At 33.4% G+C, this 16986-nt stretch overlaps 2 protein-coding genes and 1 long non-coding RNA gene across 8 annotated transcripts; all 3 read left to right on the top strand.

Annotated features, from left to right (window-relative positions):
* The first annotated feature begins 1568 nt into the window (after nucleotides 1–1568).
* On the top strand, nucleotides 1569–6447 carry LOC145012905 (uncharacterized). 4 transcript variants are annotated; one of them, XM_078971702.1, is made up of 4 exons: nucleotides 1569–1872; nucleotides 2347–2477; nucleotides 2773–3128; nucleotides 3232–6447. In XM_078971702.1, the coding sequence occupies exons 3-4, from the start codon at nucleotides 2782–2784 to the stop codon at nucleotides 6236–6238; spliced, it is 3354 nt and encodes a 1117-aa protein (XP_078827828.1). In that variant the 5' UTR covers nucleotides 1569–1872; nucleotides 2347–2477; nucleotides 2773–2781; the 3' UTR covers nucleotides 6239–6447. The 4 variants fall into 4 exon arrangements, with proteins under 4 accessions (XP_078827828.1, XP_078827827.1, XP_078827826.1 ...); XM_078971701.1 differs by having other exon boundaries at nucleotides 1569–1876; XM_078971700.1 differs by lacking the exon at nucleotides 2347–2477.
* Nucleotides 6448–8893: 2446 nt separating this feature from the next.
* Nucleotides 8894–10348, top strand: LOC145008041 (secoisolariciresinol dehydrogenase-like). Its single transcript, XM_078966654.1, has 3 exons — nucleotides 8894–8992; nucleotides 9073–9141; nucleotides 9458–10348. Exons 1-3 carry the CDS (start codon nucleotides 8967–8969, stop codon nucleotides 10257–10259), a joined length of 897 nt encoding a protein of 298 aa, XP_078822780.1. The 5' UTR covers nucleotides 8894–8966; the 3' UTR covers nucleotides 10260–10348.
* A 2993-nt stretch (nucleotides 10349–13341) lies between these two features.
* Nucleotides 13342–16588, top strand: LOC145012970 (uncharacterized). 3 transcript variants are annotated; one of them, XR_013664771.1, is made up of 5 exons: nucleotides 13342–13920; nucleotides 14984–15218; nucleotides 15513–15562; nucleotides 15641–16086; nucleotides 16212–16588. It is a non-coding gene; the product is annotated as an uncharacterized LOC145012970 (long non-coding RNA). The 3 variants fall into 3 exon arrangements; XR_013664772.1 differs by having other exon boundaries at nucleotides 13344–13920; nucleotides 15513–15755; nucleotides 16021–16086; XR_013664770.1 differs by having other exon boundaries at nucleotides 13343–13920; nucleotides 15513–16086.
* The last annotated feature ends 398 nt before the right edge of the window (nucleotides 16589–16986 follow it).

Here is a 16986-nt window from a genome sequence, read left to right as displayed (position 1 = left end):
GTGGGAGGACAATTATGAAATTGAGAACGCGACGACAAATCTGGGCCAGATATTTCAAATCTGCCGCTTAACCGCTTCAGCGTACAGGGACGACGAAACATATAATATTAATATATGTATATACAAGTATATTCATATATGAATAACTCTATTTCTATTCATAAGTTATTATTCATATATGAGTATGATGGTTGGTGGCGGCGACAACGAAGATAGCGATGTGGTGGGTGGCAGAGGTGTTGGTGACAATGACATATATTCATGACGATGACAAGTATTCATATATGAGTAAGTATATATTTATTAATATATGAATAAGTATATTTATATATGAATATATAAGTATATTCATATATGAATAATTATGTGTCTATTCTCAAGCCACTATTCATATATGAATGTGACGGTCGGTGGCAGATGTGGTGACGATGATAGGGGTAGCGGTGACTATGACAATGGTGGTTGCGGTGGTAAACACGAGAATGCATTGTTGGTGATTTGTGTCATCTATGTGTATGTAAGTGTAATGCATTGACTTGTTGACTAAAATTAATCTTGTAGAATATCAAACAAGTAAAGAAGGTGCAGAGTGCACACTTGTTTAAAATTATTTAATATTCAAAGCATACTGCCATTTATGGGGGAAGTCCCTGAATGAACGGGGGTTTGGGGGCAATGCCCTTGGGAGCGGGGTCCAAGGGGCAGAGCCCCTCGCTGGGTCGAATTTTAGGAAATAAACCTGGGTTTGACTTTGTTTTGACCCGTATAGAAAGAACCCGAATTATTGACAGTTTTTAGACATTAAGTTGTTTTAGTGACCATTTTTTAGACATATGACAGTTTTCTGTTGGAAAATATACTTAACCAATTTTGGTCTTCATTTTATGGTACTAACGAAAATTCTTATAAATTCATTCTCTGTTACGCTCTAAAAAAATCCGTGTCTTATTCGTTTGAAGATTGAGAGTACCACCTAAATACTTCAATCTGAAAGTGATATTCATGATTTTCAGATTTCCAAGTGTCATTTATACCCTAATTTTCTAATATATATTTACCTTTTTATGTACATATGAATATTACATTCATTTGTCGCACTGGAATGCAAAAGTGTTTTGCGACAAAAAGAAATATGTGACACAAATTTGTTCTCGCGTTCTCAATTACATAATTGTTCTCATTTAAACCTAAGTCTCTCTGTGTGTGTGTGTATATATATATATATATATATATATATATATATATATATATATATATATATATATATATATATATATAGTTAACCAGTGATCACAATATAATACAACGAGTGAGAAGACAAACAATCAACAATCTGTACCGTTAAATCTTTTTTGCACGATACGTCGTAAAATTTATTTACATGTAACTCTCATGACAATATATATTTATTTAATTAAAAATTATTTTTATACGTTATATATTTATCTTTCTTTAAAAATTTTTAACTTTGGTTGCTAATCATGCATCACAAATGAAAATTCTAATTTAGTAGAAATTTTAGTATTGCCACAAAACATTTAAAACTTAGCATATAGGCCAATTCTGGCAAATTCCCATATGGGACCTCCTTCTTCGAGTACATTAAACATATAGCCCCCAAATTCTCTGCAATTTTTCGTAACGAAGGTAGCCCTTTCCATTCCAATTTCTTCCCCGATTTTGCCCTAATTCCATAATGCCCCTCGATTCCTCCGTCCTTGACATGATCTGAACAAACCGCATACGATCTCTGTCATCCGTCACTCTAGAATTCCCCCATCGTAAACCTACCCGTTCAGAGAGTTAGGGTTTCGATTCAGTCGAGCGAGTTGTTGTAGAATCAAAGGTGCTAAGTGGACTTCCTTTCTTCGAGTAGGTGTATATTCTTTTCCAATTCTGGGCTTTTTAAACCTAGCTAACATTTTGAGCATGTTACACGTGTAACTTGTTATGTTTTTAGTGTTGCTGAGGTTTGTTGATAAATGAATCTGCTTGCTGCGTTGTTGGTATTTCTTGGTTGAATTTTGTGTTGTTTGTGTTTATTGTTATGCAATCTGTACACCATCTGTTAACAGGAAACAGCTACACTTTAAATTGAATGTAGATTATTTGACTTTCAAGTTCAGGATTGATATGGCTTTTGAACTTTCTAAAGGTTGTTAAACCAAATTTCGGAACAATGGTAAAGTGATAGTGCGATTATCTGCACGTTATATTAGTAACTGAAGTTATGTATTTCTTTTTCTTTGTAATTTGACTTAGAATTTGCAGTAATGGGGCTTTTATTTGAATATTTGAGTTGAATTCCAACTAGGATATAAACATTCAATTTTGGTTATTTTGTAGTTCATGTTGTCTTGCTTGGAAAGTAAGAAGTTGACTGGTTGTACATGGACTTTTAGTGGGTTAAAGAGAGGACACACAAACAGTGGATCTAACTTCTGCTATTCCTGCAACCAGTTCTTTAACCCCCAAAGGTCATAAACATGTTTCAATGATGTTAATTGCCTACCAAGTTAGAGTTTTTTTCAACTTCATTCTTGTGAACATTGCCCCTAGAAGGGGCACTTAACTCCTCAGCTATTCCTGTTGAAGCATGTACTTTAGGGGGAAAAAGAAGATGATCAAGATTTTGTGATATACTTTTGACATTTTTCTGTTTTAAAAGCTTCTCTTTTATCACATGAGTGAAGCATATATATTTCTTTCATAATGATATCTTCATATGCATAGTATAGATTATATATAACAATGGTTGTGTCCTTTCTGTAGGTATATGCAATGGTGAAAGGGAAACTTATTCTAATTTGCCAATCTGGTGGTAAGTTTGTGACCGAAGATGATGGAACAATGTCATATAGTGGTGGAGAAGCAAATGCAGAAAATATCACCAGTGAGACACCATTCAATGATATAAAGTTAAAGCTGGCTGAGGCATGTAATTTCGATCAGAAGACAATAAGCATCAAATATTTCCTCCCAGGAAACAAGAAAAACCTAATTGTCATGAAGAATGACAAAGATCTGAAAAGAATGATTGATTTTCATGGGGATGCCATCACAGCAGAGGTCTTTGTTATGGGAACACCAGGTTTTGATCGTAGTGCCCTAGACATCGAATCCAACAGGTATGTGATGCAATTTATGATTTCAATTCTAATCAAAGTCAGTTGATAGCAGATATGTGATGTTTTTCTCTACTTAATGTGATCAAATTGGTAATGTAAACAGGGAAATTGTCACCAAGAAAGATGAGACCTTGAAAAAAGATGACACTGTTGTAAAAGTAAAACACAGTAATTCAAAAACCAAGAAAGGTGGCAAAGAAAAGGTGACAACAGCTCCTCCTTCTTTTGCATCTCCAGCTAAGAGGACACGTCGTGCCATTGCTGCTGCTGCTGCAGCAGCTGCAGCAGCAGCAGCAGCAGCTGCTAAAGTGTCATCTGATGACAATAAAGAAGGCGGCAGTGACAAATCCAGTGGTGCCACATCAGAAGATTCCGGCAATGACACTTCCTCAAGCTCTGATTCCGACCCTGGAAATGAAAAGGCGAATTCCGATTCCGGTTCAGACTATCGCCCTAAAAGGTCTTCAATGAGAAAGCACACGGATTTAACTACAAGTCCTGCTGATTCTGTCAAGAAAAGGAGGCGGACCCCATCTTGGAAATTTGGCGCCAACGGGCGTCCCACAATCGTTTCTTCCCCTGATTCGGGGTCAAAACGGGAAAAAAGTGGGAAAAATAACGATGAAAGTTCACAAAGGAAGATTCGGAGGTTAGCTGCTAAAGGAGATAGCTCTACAGAAACAAAAGAAAGAAAGAGTGATCAAGAAAGTGAATCTGAGGAAAACTTACCTCTCGCCATTTATGACGATTATACCCTTACCGAAACAATGGTGGATGCATGGAAGTCATCCATCACTGGTGTCGGGCAGGAGTTCAAAAGTGTAAATGAATTCCGGGCAGCCCTGAAAAAGTATGCCATAGCAAACCGATTCGGATACAGATTCAAGAAAAATGACACAAGTCGTGCAGTTGGAAGGTGTGCTGCTGAAGGGTGTACTTGGAAGTTTTATGCTGCGTGGGTCCCCACCACACAATCTTTTACTATAAAAACAATGCATAATCAACACACTTGTGATAAAGAATCAAGAAAATCAGCCCACCCTGCAAAGAACTGGTTGGTGGGGACCATAAAAGATAAGTTAAAAGAATCGCCATATTTGAAACCAAAAGAGATTGCTAATGAGATTTTGCAGGATTTTGGGGTGGAATTGAATTATACACAAGTGTGGCGTGGGATTGGGGATGCTAGGGAACAACTTCATGGATCACTTAAAGAATCTTACAACAAACTCCCTTGGTTTTGTGACAAGATTCTAGAAACAAATCCAGGTAGTGTGGCTAAACTCATAATTGGTGATAAAAAAAGATTCAAATCCCTTTTTGTATGTTTCCACGCGTTGATTCATGGTTTCAAGAACTGTCGCCCTCTTCTTTTCTTGGAATCTGCTTCTATGAAGTCTAGGTATGGGGAGACTCTGTTGATGGCTATCACGGTTGATGGAAATGACGGTTTTATCCCTGTTGCATTTGCTGTAGTGGATGTGGAAGATGATGACACCTGGCGTTGGTTTTTGGAGGAGCTAAAGGGTTCGATTTTGGACTCGAGGGCTATTACATTTGTGGTTGATAGAGATAAGAAGTTGAAAAATCTTGTTGTTGAGGTTTTTCAAAATGCTTACATTGGTTACTCTATTCACCATCTTTTAGCAAGTTTCAAGAGACACATGAAGGGTCCTTTCCATGGTGATGGAAAAGCTTTTTTGTCTGTTCATTTATTGGCTGCAGCACAAGCGGTTCGACCCGTGGGTTTTAAAAAGTCAACTGAACACATTAAGACAATATCTTCACAAGCTCATGATTGGGTCATGCAAATTGAGCCTGAAAAGTATGCGAGTTCTTATTTTAAAGGTGAGAGGTATAACCACATCACTGAAGATGTTGGTGAATCGTATGCTAAGTTAATGGAAGAACATCGCCACTTACCCATATTGCAAAAGATAGATGCTTTGATTCGTACCATGATTGATGACATGGAATATGCTAAATTAGATGGGAGTATGTGGGTGAGTCAACTCACTGCTTTGAAAGAGAGAGAATTGGAACAAGAGAAAGTTAGGGCAACTGGGTTGAAAGTCTTGATTTCTTCTGATGTAATTTTTGAGGTTCGTGAAGAATCTACACATGTTGTGAATGTTGGTGATTGGAGTTGTACGTGTATGATGTGGAAGCGGATTGGGTTGCCATGTCATCATGCTGTTGCGGTTTTTATGCTGACTGGTAAAAATCCGTATGATTTTTGTTCTGGTTATTTCACTGCTGATGCGTATCGGTTGACTTATGCTGAGTCAATAAACCCAATACCGATTGATGGGCCACATTTGGTGAAAGATGTGGGTAGGAGGTTGGATTTTGGGAAAGATGAGGGGGGTAATGTAGATGCTGAAAAAGTTAAGGGTGTAAAGTTGGATGCGGAGAAAGACGAGGGTGGTGGTAATGTAGACATTGAAATGGAAGAGGGCGTGAAGTTGGATGACAAGAAAGATGAGGGTAGCAAAGTGGAAATTGAAAAAGATGAGGGTAGTAAAGCTGACAATGAAAAAGATGAAGGTAGTAATGTAGAGGCTGACAAGGATGATGGTAGAAAGTTGGATGTTGAGAAAGACGAGGGTGGTAATGTAGATACTGAAATGGAAGAGGGTATGAGGTTGGATGAAAAGAAAGACGAGGGTGGTAAAGTGGAAACCGAAAAAGACGAGGGTAGCAAAGTGGAGAGTGAAAAAGAAGAGGTGGGGAAGCTGGATGTTGAGAAAGATGAGGGGGGTAACATGGATACTGAAATGGAAGAGGGTGTGAAGGAAGATGAAGGTAGCAAAGTGGAAAATGAAAAAGATGAGGGTAGTAAAGTGGAGACTGAAAAAGAAGAGGGGGGTAAGTTGGATGGTGAGAAAACTGAGGTTAAGATTAGAGAAGAACATGAGGATCCAAATGTGTTTGTGCTACCTCCAATTCCTGTAAAAGGGGCTTCTTCAATGGTGAAGAAAGAGAAAGAGAAAGAGAAAGAGAAAGAGATTGAAGGTGTTGAAACAGAAGCAGAATTGAAAAGGAAAGTGACTTGTAGCACATGCAAGAAACCAGGGCACTATAAGAAGTCTTGCAAGGTTAATTCATAGGTAAATTTAGTCTATTGTATATATAATTATATATATATCTATTATCTATATTTTATGCAGGTTTGTAGTGTAAACTTGAATCTTGTGGTCTTTGTTTGGAGACTTGTGGTAGTCGTAAGTGTTATATTTAGTTTTTCATTGTGTGTGATTATGAGCGAGTAGGATTTGAGAGAGTTTAAGTGCAAGAAATGACAATGTACTTTTATTCATTTTTTTAGATTGTTCTTAGTTTTGGTTTGCTAAGAATGTTGCGGATGAAAATATGATGCTATAATAAACATATCGATGAAAGTACATTGTTGTTTCTTGCATTTAACCTATGAGTTTTTTATGAGAATTTAACGTATGGATGGAAGAAAGAGGTGTATATGAAAAAGGAAAGTGAAGGGATAGTAATCGGTTATGGTATAAATTTTCAATGTCAAACACAAATATGTAATGCAAAATACATTTTTTTTTATAGGATTATGTGCGAAAAATATTGTTTTCAATAGATATCATTGCCTTTGTATTGATTCCGAAGAACTTGAGCCCAACTTTGAGTCTTTTCTAACTTTTCATTTTTTTAAAAAAAATATGTTTAAGAGACGTAATATATGAAAATTATATATGATATAACATTACAACAATATGACCAGTGGCTAATCTAGAACAAAATATTATGTGGTTCTCAAATTAAATGAAACCGATAAAAAAATCAAATAACACTTGTGAGGGGTCGGGTCGGGTATGATTTACTGAAATATAACTGAAAAAACCGATTAGCCACCACCAATTAAAATTAAAAAAAAAAACGACTGAAATATAATTGAAAAAACCGAACGATTTAATAAAAAATTAGTTGATTATTAGTGTATTGATACCTTATTGTTTGATAAAAACTATATCTTATATTTAACCTTGTATATTTAGCAGCATACATGTCTCATATAACTTATTTTTTGCTCATTTTAAAATGTTTTTTAAGACATTTTTTAGAAAAACAAATTCAAGGTAGGTTTTTTATTTTTTATAAGGTAGTTCTTAATTTTTGTGGTATATATATTATAAATGAAATTCAAATTTTAGATAGGTCCTAGAACTTACCTTGTTATAAGCTAGTAGGGATGAGTATGGATCGGTTTTTGGTTAAAACCAAACCAAACCATAGAAAGTCGGTTTTACGGTTTTTAAACCCATATAGGTTCGGTTTTTACATGGTTTGGTTTTTCGGTTTTCCAGGTTGGTTTTATGGGTTTTCGGTTTTAAACCGTGGGTTTATATGCTCAAGTTGTTTTCTAGTTTTTGGGTTCAAACCCGGTGAAAGTACGTAGCGATAAATTGTATTGTATCTACTTTAAATATACTAAAATAAAGAGTACGGATTCTGCTATTCTAAAAGTATAAAAATGTTCAAAAGATCAAAGTTTATCACCATTAATAGTTTGTTGAAACTAAACATAAAGTACTAAAGGGATAAAATTTAAAATCTAAAACTAAAACTAAAAGTTTAAAACATAATAAATAATATATGTGTGGGTCGGTTCGGTTTTTATGGGCGGTTTTTTTATACGTCAAAGCTAAATACGCCCCTGACTAACAAAGTGAAAGAAACTAGAGATAACTGACAACTAGGGATGTTAGTCAAATCAATTCAAAACAAAAATCAAATTTTATAATGCATTAATTTGAAGTTAGGTTTCAACCATTGAGATTACGTCTGTTATTATGTTACATTTGAATCAACGACAACACTCGGAAAATAAAAACGAGAGGTCATCAGATTCAAAAACCAAGAATAATGGAATATTTATTTGTTTAATTTCGGCCAAAAATCAAAATGAGAGCGAAGATTAGATATGAGAAGCAGAGCCAAGTAGAATCAGATTACCAAAGAAACAAATAAACATTCCATGAGCTTTGTAGTTACTGCAAATTTGTATTTTGGAATTGAAACAAAACATGAGCTACTGCGTGACGCAAATCCACATTAAATCATTATTAGCCAAATGCATTTTGTTTTTAGATTACCGGATTATGGATTACTGAAATGTAGACTGAATCATATGTAAAATAGTATTACAAACAATTCTATCATTTGTTTTTTTTAGTTTGGAAAAAAAATTACGTTGTATTTTATAAAAAATAATATTTCGAAAATAAAAATACATTTCGAAACTTATTTTTGTATTTTTTTTACAAAGTCATATAGCGACTAAAAACATCCCTTATATTTTTATGATTTTAGGAGAATTTTTTCTGGGTCTTTTTTATAAAAATTTTAAATATATATATATTTTTTAAAATTTCATGATTGTGTTCTTTTTGTATAGAGAACTACATTTTAAAAACTGAGATTTTTTTTACTAAGAAAATGAAAAATTAGAGCGTCCGATGATTCATGCGAGCGTAAGAAACGTGATTTCTTCCTGATTTTACTATATTACCCTCCATCATTTTCTTATTCCAAATCCATCTTTTGAGAAACTTACACAATCAACCTTTAATAAGTAATCATTTTTTCACAATTAATCATAACCATCAAATTTCATAAATAAGAGTTCATTTTGAGACGGATATATATATATATATATATATATATATATATATATATATATATATATATATATATATATATCTCTCTCTCTCTCTCTCTCTCTCTCTCTCTCTCTCTCTCTCTCTCTCTCTCTCTCTCTCTCTCTCTCTCTCTCTCTCTCTCTCTCTCTCTCTCTCTCTCTCTCGATTAAGGATGCTAAGCTCAATCAGATCCACTTGGTTTGTAATTTCTTTTACTTTTTCACACTATATAAATGATAACAATAATAATAATTTTCTTGTTTTGGTCTCTAATGAAGCATCTCCATGTCAAGAGCCGTGGTCAGTCCAAGCTTTCAGTTTAGCAGTTTCTCTTCGCAGACTCCAAGGTATGTTCCTCAATATTACATAACTATTGTTTTCGATTCTAATAAAAGTTATAAAATGGATAGTTTTTATCGATCCTATTGTAAATATATTATATAACAGATTAAAACGGAATTTTTTTTATACATATTGGATCCGGTTGTGCTACCAAACATTTATAAATATGTAATTAATACATTAAGTATGAATATAATATAGTTAACAACTACTATTGAAATAACAATATATAACTTTTTTTTATTATAATTAAAACAATGATAATCTTTTCACCGCCGTCCGCCGGCGTTCTAAATTTGTCGTATATATTCATCATAACAGATTACAAGGCAAAGTTGCACTCATCACCGGAGCAGCAAGCGGCATCGGCAAAGAAACCGCAACGAAATTCATCAACCATGGCGCCAAGGTAGTGATCGCCGACATCCACCACAACCTCGGCCACAACACCGCCACACAACTCGGTCCCAACGCCTCATTCATCTCCTGCAACGTCACCAACGAGTCCGACGTCGCTAATGCAGTCGATTTCACTGTTTCCAAATACGGTCAACTTGACATCATGTACAACAACGCCGGAATACCATGCCGGACTCCACCTACCATACTCGACCTCGACCTCGAGACGTTTGACCAGGTCATGTCGGTCAACGTCCGCGGCGTTCTCGCCGGAATCAAGCATGCGTCACGGGTAATGATTCCCCGTGAAACCGGATCCATTCTCTGCACTGCTAGTGTGACCGGAGTATTAGGAGGATTGTCCCAACATACGTATTCCATATCGAAATTTACTGTTGTCGGAATTGTGAAATCGTTGGCGTCGGAGCTGTCACAGCATGGTGTTCGGATTAACTGTATATCGCCTTTTGCGATTCCGACGACTTTAGTGAGAGATGAACTGGCACGATATTTTCCGGATCTGGAAGAAGAAGAAATCACGAGTATGGTGCAGAACGCCGGGGAATTCAAGGGAAGTTACTGTGAGCCCGGAGATGTGGTGGATGCTGCTGTTTATCTTGCTTCCGATGAGGCTAAATATGTCAACGGCCACAACCTGGTGGTCGATGGTGGTTTTACATCCGTTAAAAACTTCAAATTTACTGTCCCACATAAACAGCAATGAGTACAACAAGAATATGCCAACGAGATGAAACTTGTTAACGTTTTCCAGTGAATTCTCATCAATGATATAACAATCATGCGTTGCAAACATGTCTACTATTATTATTCACTATTAGTAGTATGTTTTCTTTTTTTAATGGTCTAAAGTGTGGGTGAAAACTCCTCTTATTTTTCTTATTTTTCGTGGCTCATTAATTTTTTTTAATAAATAAAATTAATTCATATTTATAATTTATAAATTTTAAATTAATAACAACCAAACTTTTTAATTAAAAAAAAATGCATTTTATTAATTAAAATAAAAAATTACAATAAACCTAAGATTTAAAAAAAAATAGAAAATTAAAAAAAACACGAACAAAAAATCAAACAAACCAACAACATATGAAAAATATTTTCTCATAATTTTTTCCTTTTTCTTCATTACGAGTTCGAGAGCCGGTCCCGAGAGACGGTCAGTGTTTTCTATCAAGAACTTCATATCAATCATTTCTTGTCTCTCCGCGCGCCCCTTCTTCCTTGCTTCTTCTTTTTCTTTGTCGAACGCCAAACGTTCAGCGAAATTAAGATTATATCGAGCAAACGACGCTGTTATTTTCCGCATTTCGTTAATGTCCATGCTGAAATCCGATGCACCCGAAGAAGTCCCTTTTCCCTTCCTCTTTGCTTTGTCCCTACCCATCGGTCGGACATTTCTTCTAGCTCGAGTTCATCCTTCTGATTTAAATCTAGACCGAACCGAGCATCGGAGGAAGTTGTGTAACCACTAGAGTCTGTTTTCGTTGCGAAGTAACATTTGGAACTTGGACCGAGTAATATTGTCTAACATTTTAGTATTGAAATTGTAGTGAAGATTGAATGTGAACATCGAATTGGGGACGATAAACTCATTGTGATGATGAATCGATAGCAAAAATGTTTCGAGTAGGGGTGTTTAAACTCAAAACATGAGTTTTTTTCCCTCTATCGGAGATTGGGGTTTGATTGCCGGAATTTTTTTTTTTTTTTTTTTTTTTTTTGAAGAAAATAGAGGTTTTGAGGTTTGATTGAAGTTAAATGCATATAAGTATTTATAGAGGTTGTAAAGGGTAAAAAAAAATTACATTTAAAGACATATAGCTGTTGCTAATATATAATTATATATATACACACACCTTTTTTTAAAACTTATTTCCAAAAAAAAAAAAACATTTCCAGCCAATCATCGAAGCAGGAGAACGTGACAACCAAACCCCTCATCCTTTCCCGTGCCACCCTTCCCGCACCGCCGATGCGATGTTCCTTCGTGCAGGACGCTTCCCGCTGCTCTCCCCGCACCCCATTCCTCCCGGCCTTAGTAAGACTATCCCACTTCCAATTACTAACTTTTTACTTTTAGTCAAGGAATATTGTAATTGAGTTTATATAGATCCTTTCCCGTTTTATACATGCAAAGAATCAGAACGATGAACTAAAGTGAACGATGAACTAAAGTGACTGAGAGAATAAAATTTTTTCTCATTAACTCATTCACACATGGAGTCGATATATACTTATACAAGAGAAAGAAATCAAAACAGTTACAACTAACATCTCAACAAAATATAAGCTAAATTACATAAAAACCCTTCTATACATAATAACGACAATTAGCCAATTAGGGGCGTAGTCATATGGATTGGATTGGTCTTAGCCCCCATACAATATAAAATCTTTATATATAATATATAATTTTATTAAGTAAAAGAAAGTAGGCTTCATATGGCCCATTAGGAAAATTATTTTTATATTCAAGTTTTACTATCATGCTCCTCTATCTTGAGCCTATATTTATTATTTTTATGTTTTATATTTGGGTTTTATAATTGTGCTCCTCTATCCTTTGAATCTTATTTACGAAAATGACCCTTTGAGTTTTCCTTTTTATTCATAAACCTATAAAAGTTATAAAAACAATCCATAAACTTTTCTCCCCTATACATAAACCACACGACACTTGTTTCTCTTAAATTTTTTGTGTTATGGGAAGTTATATGTTTAATCCTACACCATCTTCAAATCATATTCATTTTTGTCTCAAAAAAAATATAAAAATGAGATAAATAGTGTTTCATCTCCAATCATATTCCATTTTTATCATATTTTTACCTTTAAAAATTATATTCTTAGTATATTTCATTATTTCAACTTACATAGATTGTCAAACATACCATCTACTAATTTAGTTTTAACAAATATATAATCTATATTTTTTTCATTAAATTGATATTAAATATAACAGATTATATTTGTAATAAACTTATAAATAAATATTATACATGTATTTATAAAAAATATTACACATACATACTTTTAAATAAATATTATACATACATTCATATAAATATTAGACATACATACTTTTAATTATAAATTTTTATAAAATACGTTATCGTTTTTTAAAATTTCAATATGTATTTAAAATTTTATATGAATTTGATGAAAAAAAAACTTTATATTTATAATTAATTAATATAATTTAATATATAACAAAATATTATAAGTACTAAACATTATATTTAAATTATAATTAGTAGGTAAAAATGAACGATAAATGTATAAATATATAAACAGAGAGACTAAAACCGACAACGCAAAATTCATCCTCATTTTGGAAGAAATGAATAATATAACACCATATTTGGTGTAATACTATTCATATCCTCTAAAATGGGAGAATAAATGAGAGTTGAAGAAGAATATTAAAGAAATGGGGAAAAATGGAGAATGAGAGTGGATTGGGGATGCTCTTAAAGTTTCCTTAACTTTTTATTTTTTTATTATTTATTTATTTATTTAGTTTTTTAAATATAAAAATGATTCATGCCTAGGTGTAGGAAATATAAGATTAATAAACCTTATAAATTTTGTCACAATAAACTTTTATTTTCTCAATTATATCTTTGAAACTTTCGATATTTTTAATTTTTAGAAGCAAAGTAATGGAATTATATATACAATTAAATCACAACATGCTTATGAACAGTATCCGAATGGGGTACTGTTAAAACTCGGTTGACTCAGCTTCTAGATTCCACGGGTTAATCCATCCACCGACTTCACCGACTTTTTACTTCGCATATTCGATCTGTTTGATGATTTGCGTTTGCGACACCACCTCACCACCGCTTTAATATGTTTTGTCCTTCGATTGGAGCGTTTTCCACCTTCTCCACCATCATATATGCAACCGGAAAGAGATCATCGATCGTCATCGCCGTCTCGACTAACACCACACGACCACCTTCACACCTGCTTCACCCCTATCGTACCCCACCGTCGACGGTTTTCTGCAAGGCGCATCGCTACCCAACAACTTTGTCGACGACGTTGCTAAGTCCGGTAACCTTAACCTTCTTAGCCATCGGTAACGTCGATCCTTTGAGCAATATTCTAAAATTTGTCAAAAGATTTCAACATTGAACCGCCTCTTTCAATCTCAATTTATGATTTCTATGGGATGAGAGGATCAAGAAAGGGATAACGACAGATGGGTTTTCTCAATAAATTTGTATCGTTCTCTCTGATTTGACATTGCCTTCTCAGTTTGACAGACTTTTCATTTCAATTTGATCAGTTGAATCGTGTTTATCACTGCTGGAACAAAGGAATCTTCACGAGAAAGAGGTTAGGCTTAAGAAAAGGTTTGTATTTCAGCTGCTTCGTTCTACAAATCTTCTTCAACGTTTGTGTTTCCTTTCTTTTTTCATAAATTTCTAATTCTTGATTCTTTGTTGTGTTATTTGAAATAAGGTGCTTAATAGAATCCTCAAACCTCTCAAAACGAGTCTAAATTTCAACCTGAAATGTAAACCAAATAGATTTCACTTCTATTTATTGTTGTGAGTTTATTTTGAGGCAAATCGTAACTATGTTTGTAAAAGCTAGATTAGACTGCTTATTTGGATGAAAACTAAAATTGTTAAGCTACAGAGTGTTTGATTTTCGTATATAGATAGAATATAAAAATGTTCAGAAAACAATCCAGAAACGACAAGGGTTCACAGTAATTTTGTGTATTGCCTTTAAGGTGTTTGTCAAAATGCCTACTTTATTGTACTATTTTTTTTTTTTTTATTATTATTTTTTTTTATGATTAAAGATACTTATAAACAAAAAAAACCAACAGGGGTCTTATACTATTTTACAACCTATGAATTCAAACATTTGAATCTGTAATCGGATATATAGGTTATCAAATGCATAGACCAAATTAAAGATACCATGAAGTGTGTTCGTGGCTGCCATATAAAGGATTAAAAACATCTCTAAGTTTGAAAATATTACCAAAAAAAACCCTAATTTTTTTTTACCAAACCGGGTCTTTTTGGTTCTTTTTAGTTCTTTTCCAGTTCTTTTGGTTCCAAAACAAATTACCCATAATTTTTGGTATTTTTTTTCCGATTCAGTAACCCATAATAGTAGAAGGTTGTAACAGGAAACCAAGATTGTCAAAGTATTGTAGTTCGGTATATTTACATTATTATAACCCATAATATTAGTGTACTAATAAGTTTTTGTTGTTTTTTTTAATTGAAAGTTAACTTTGTTATCATATATGAACTGGAATAAGAGTGACTTTTAGTTGAATGTCATTTTTTGATTTGCATAGGTAGGCAACTTTTTGGTTAAAGGTTACATAACCGTATAGATCTTTTTTAATCTTGAAACGAATTAAAAAAAAAATACTGAAGAGGGTTATTGCAGGTTTGGGCTAATGTTTAGAGCTTGATTTTCTCTTTTGATGAGCATCACTTAGAAACACAAGTCAAGACCGCCATACAAGTTGAGGCAACTTCTCAGGAAATATTTGTTGCTGTAGAAGCTAAGCTTACTGATTTCAAACAGATACTGGAAAGATAAAAAAAGGGAAATGTATAGACACTTGAATGTATTATGGCCCAAGCATGTGAAAAATGAAACCGATATTTTCGAGATTCAGGTTAGTTAATTGATATTTATCTTTTTAACTTGTACAAGAAATAGTAAAGTGCCATGGTTTTTTTTTTTTTGGCTTTTGCAAACTATTATTGGCCATGAATATGATCATATCCAAACAGAAAATTAACAACTTTTGTAGCAAATAATCGAGAGAGGAGAGGTAACTATAACATTCAGGTTACTTTATCTTTTCAATTGATTATGAAGTTTAAAAACTGTATTTTTATTTTTAAAGCATTTTGTACTTTAGAAAAGAAGTTATGTTAAATTTACTCATGATTTCGTATACTTTCAGTTACAATCATTACCGATCTCCAACTCTAAGCTTTCCAAATCCAAATACAGGTAGACTTCGTTGTGGATGTATGTCAGTAGCCTAACCATGTTGTTTTTCTGTTAACATTTTGTTCGACATGACTAAAGCATAGGAAAGCAAGAGCTGTAGGTGAAGAACATGGTTCTATTTGGTTAGCCCATATATGACATGCTTCTTACTGAATGTCTAAAGTGCAAGCTCATTGTATCTTTCATTATTCCTGTAAACCTTCACAACCTCATTTCTAACACTTTTGTTGTGTAGGCTAAATTGACCATATCAAAATGAAAAAAAGGAAAAACCTTAAATCCATATTTCTCTATAGCAATTGTAGCAATTTCAAAATGTGGGTAATACTCCAATTCGAAAATGACACATGATCCGCCAACCTGTTAAATAACATAAGATAAACCACATTAACATCATTCTATAAAAACAGATGTTGCCATTTCATATATTTTTACTAGATTTTTTTATGTGTTTTTAGGACATATCACATGTTATCCGAAAGAATAGAGAAAACTTCTTGGAAGTTGGACGACCAGAGGAAATGGTGAGTGTAGAAAAGTTTATTCATAATGTTAAAATTAAGTGCATTATTTTTTCCGTTTCTTAATATTTCCACATTTCTATAACATGTTTTAATTGATTGTATAATATTTCATCTTTTTATTGCAGAAGTTTGGTGCAAACCCGAGTCTATTCATCTAAAAAATCAATCAAAATTTATTAGGTTATGCTAAAAGTCATCTCGGATGAATATAGAAACTCTCCGGATGAGTTCCATCTTTTCTTAGAATGTTATTCATGTTGTCAATGTCTTTTGGATATGTATTGTATCAACTTTCAATACAATATTTCTAAAAGGTCCCCCTTGACAAAAAACAACAACTAATAAGCACCCATCTAACCCATGCAACGCATGGGATCTACACTAGTTTATATTAATTCCATACATTTTGCCGACTAAAGTCTTGGTGTTGCACGTTTTTGAATAGTTTACCTAACTTCATGTTTACTTCCACTTTCCATAATGGATATGTCAGGTTAGTTTATTATTTTTTTGTTATTTGTTATATTATTTTAATTACTTGTTTTTATTTTCATTGCAGTCGATTTTTAGTCGACTTCTTCCCAATTAAGGTTTGCATTAATTTTTTATCGTAGTATTCTGATAAATTGGGTTAGTAATTGCTGCTATGAATTAATTTTTTGTATTATTGTATTATATGTATTATTGTACAAAATATAAGTTTATTTTGTATAACAACATAAAATTATGTTTGTAATTGGATTTTTTTTATGATTAGTGAAATTTGTTAAGTAATGGCACAAAGCAAAAAAGATTAGATTCACATGTAATGTTTTACTAAGAGGTGAAATATTTTAGATATCGCTAAGTTTTCCAGTTTAGTTTCCATTTTGGATGATTTTAATGATGTATGAGCTCATC

Source organism: Lactuca saligna, chromosome 8 (assembly GCF_052625555.1).
Source record: "Lactuca saligna cultivar CGN05327 chromosome 8, ASM5262555v1, whole genome shotgun sequence".
NCBI lineage: Eukaryota > Viridiplantae > Streptophyta > Magnoliopsida > Asterales > Asteraceae > Lactuca > Lactuca saligna.
This window is presented reverse-complemented; position numbering and strand designations above follow the sequence as displayed.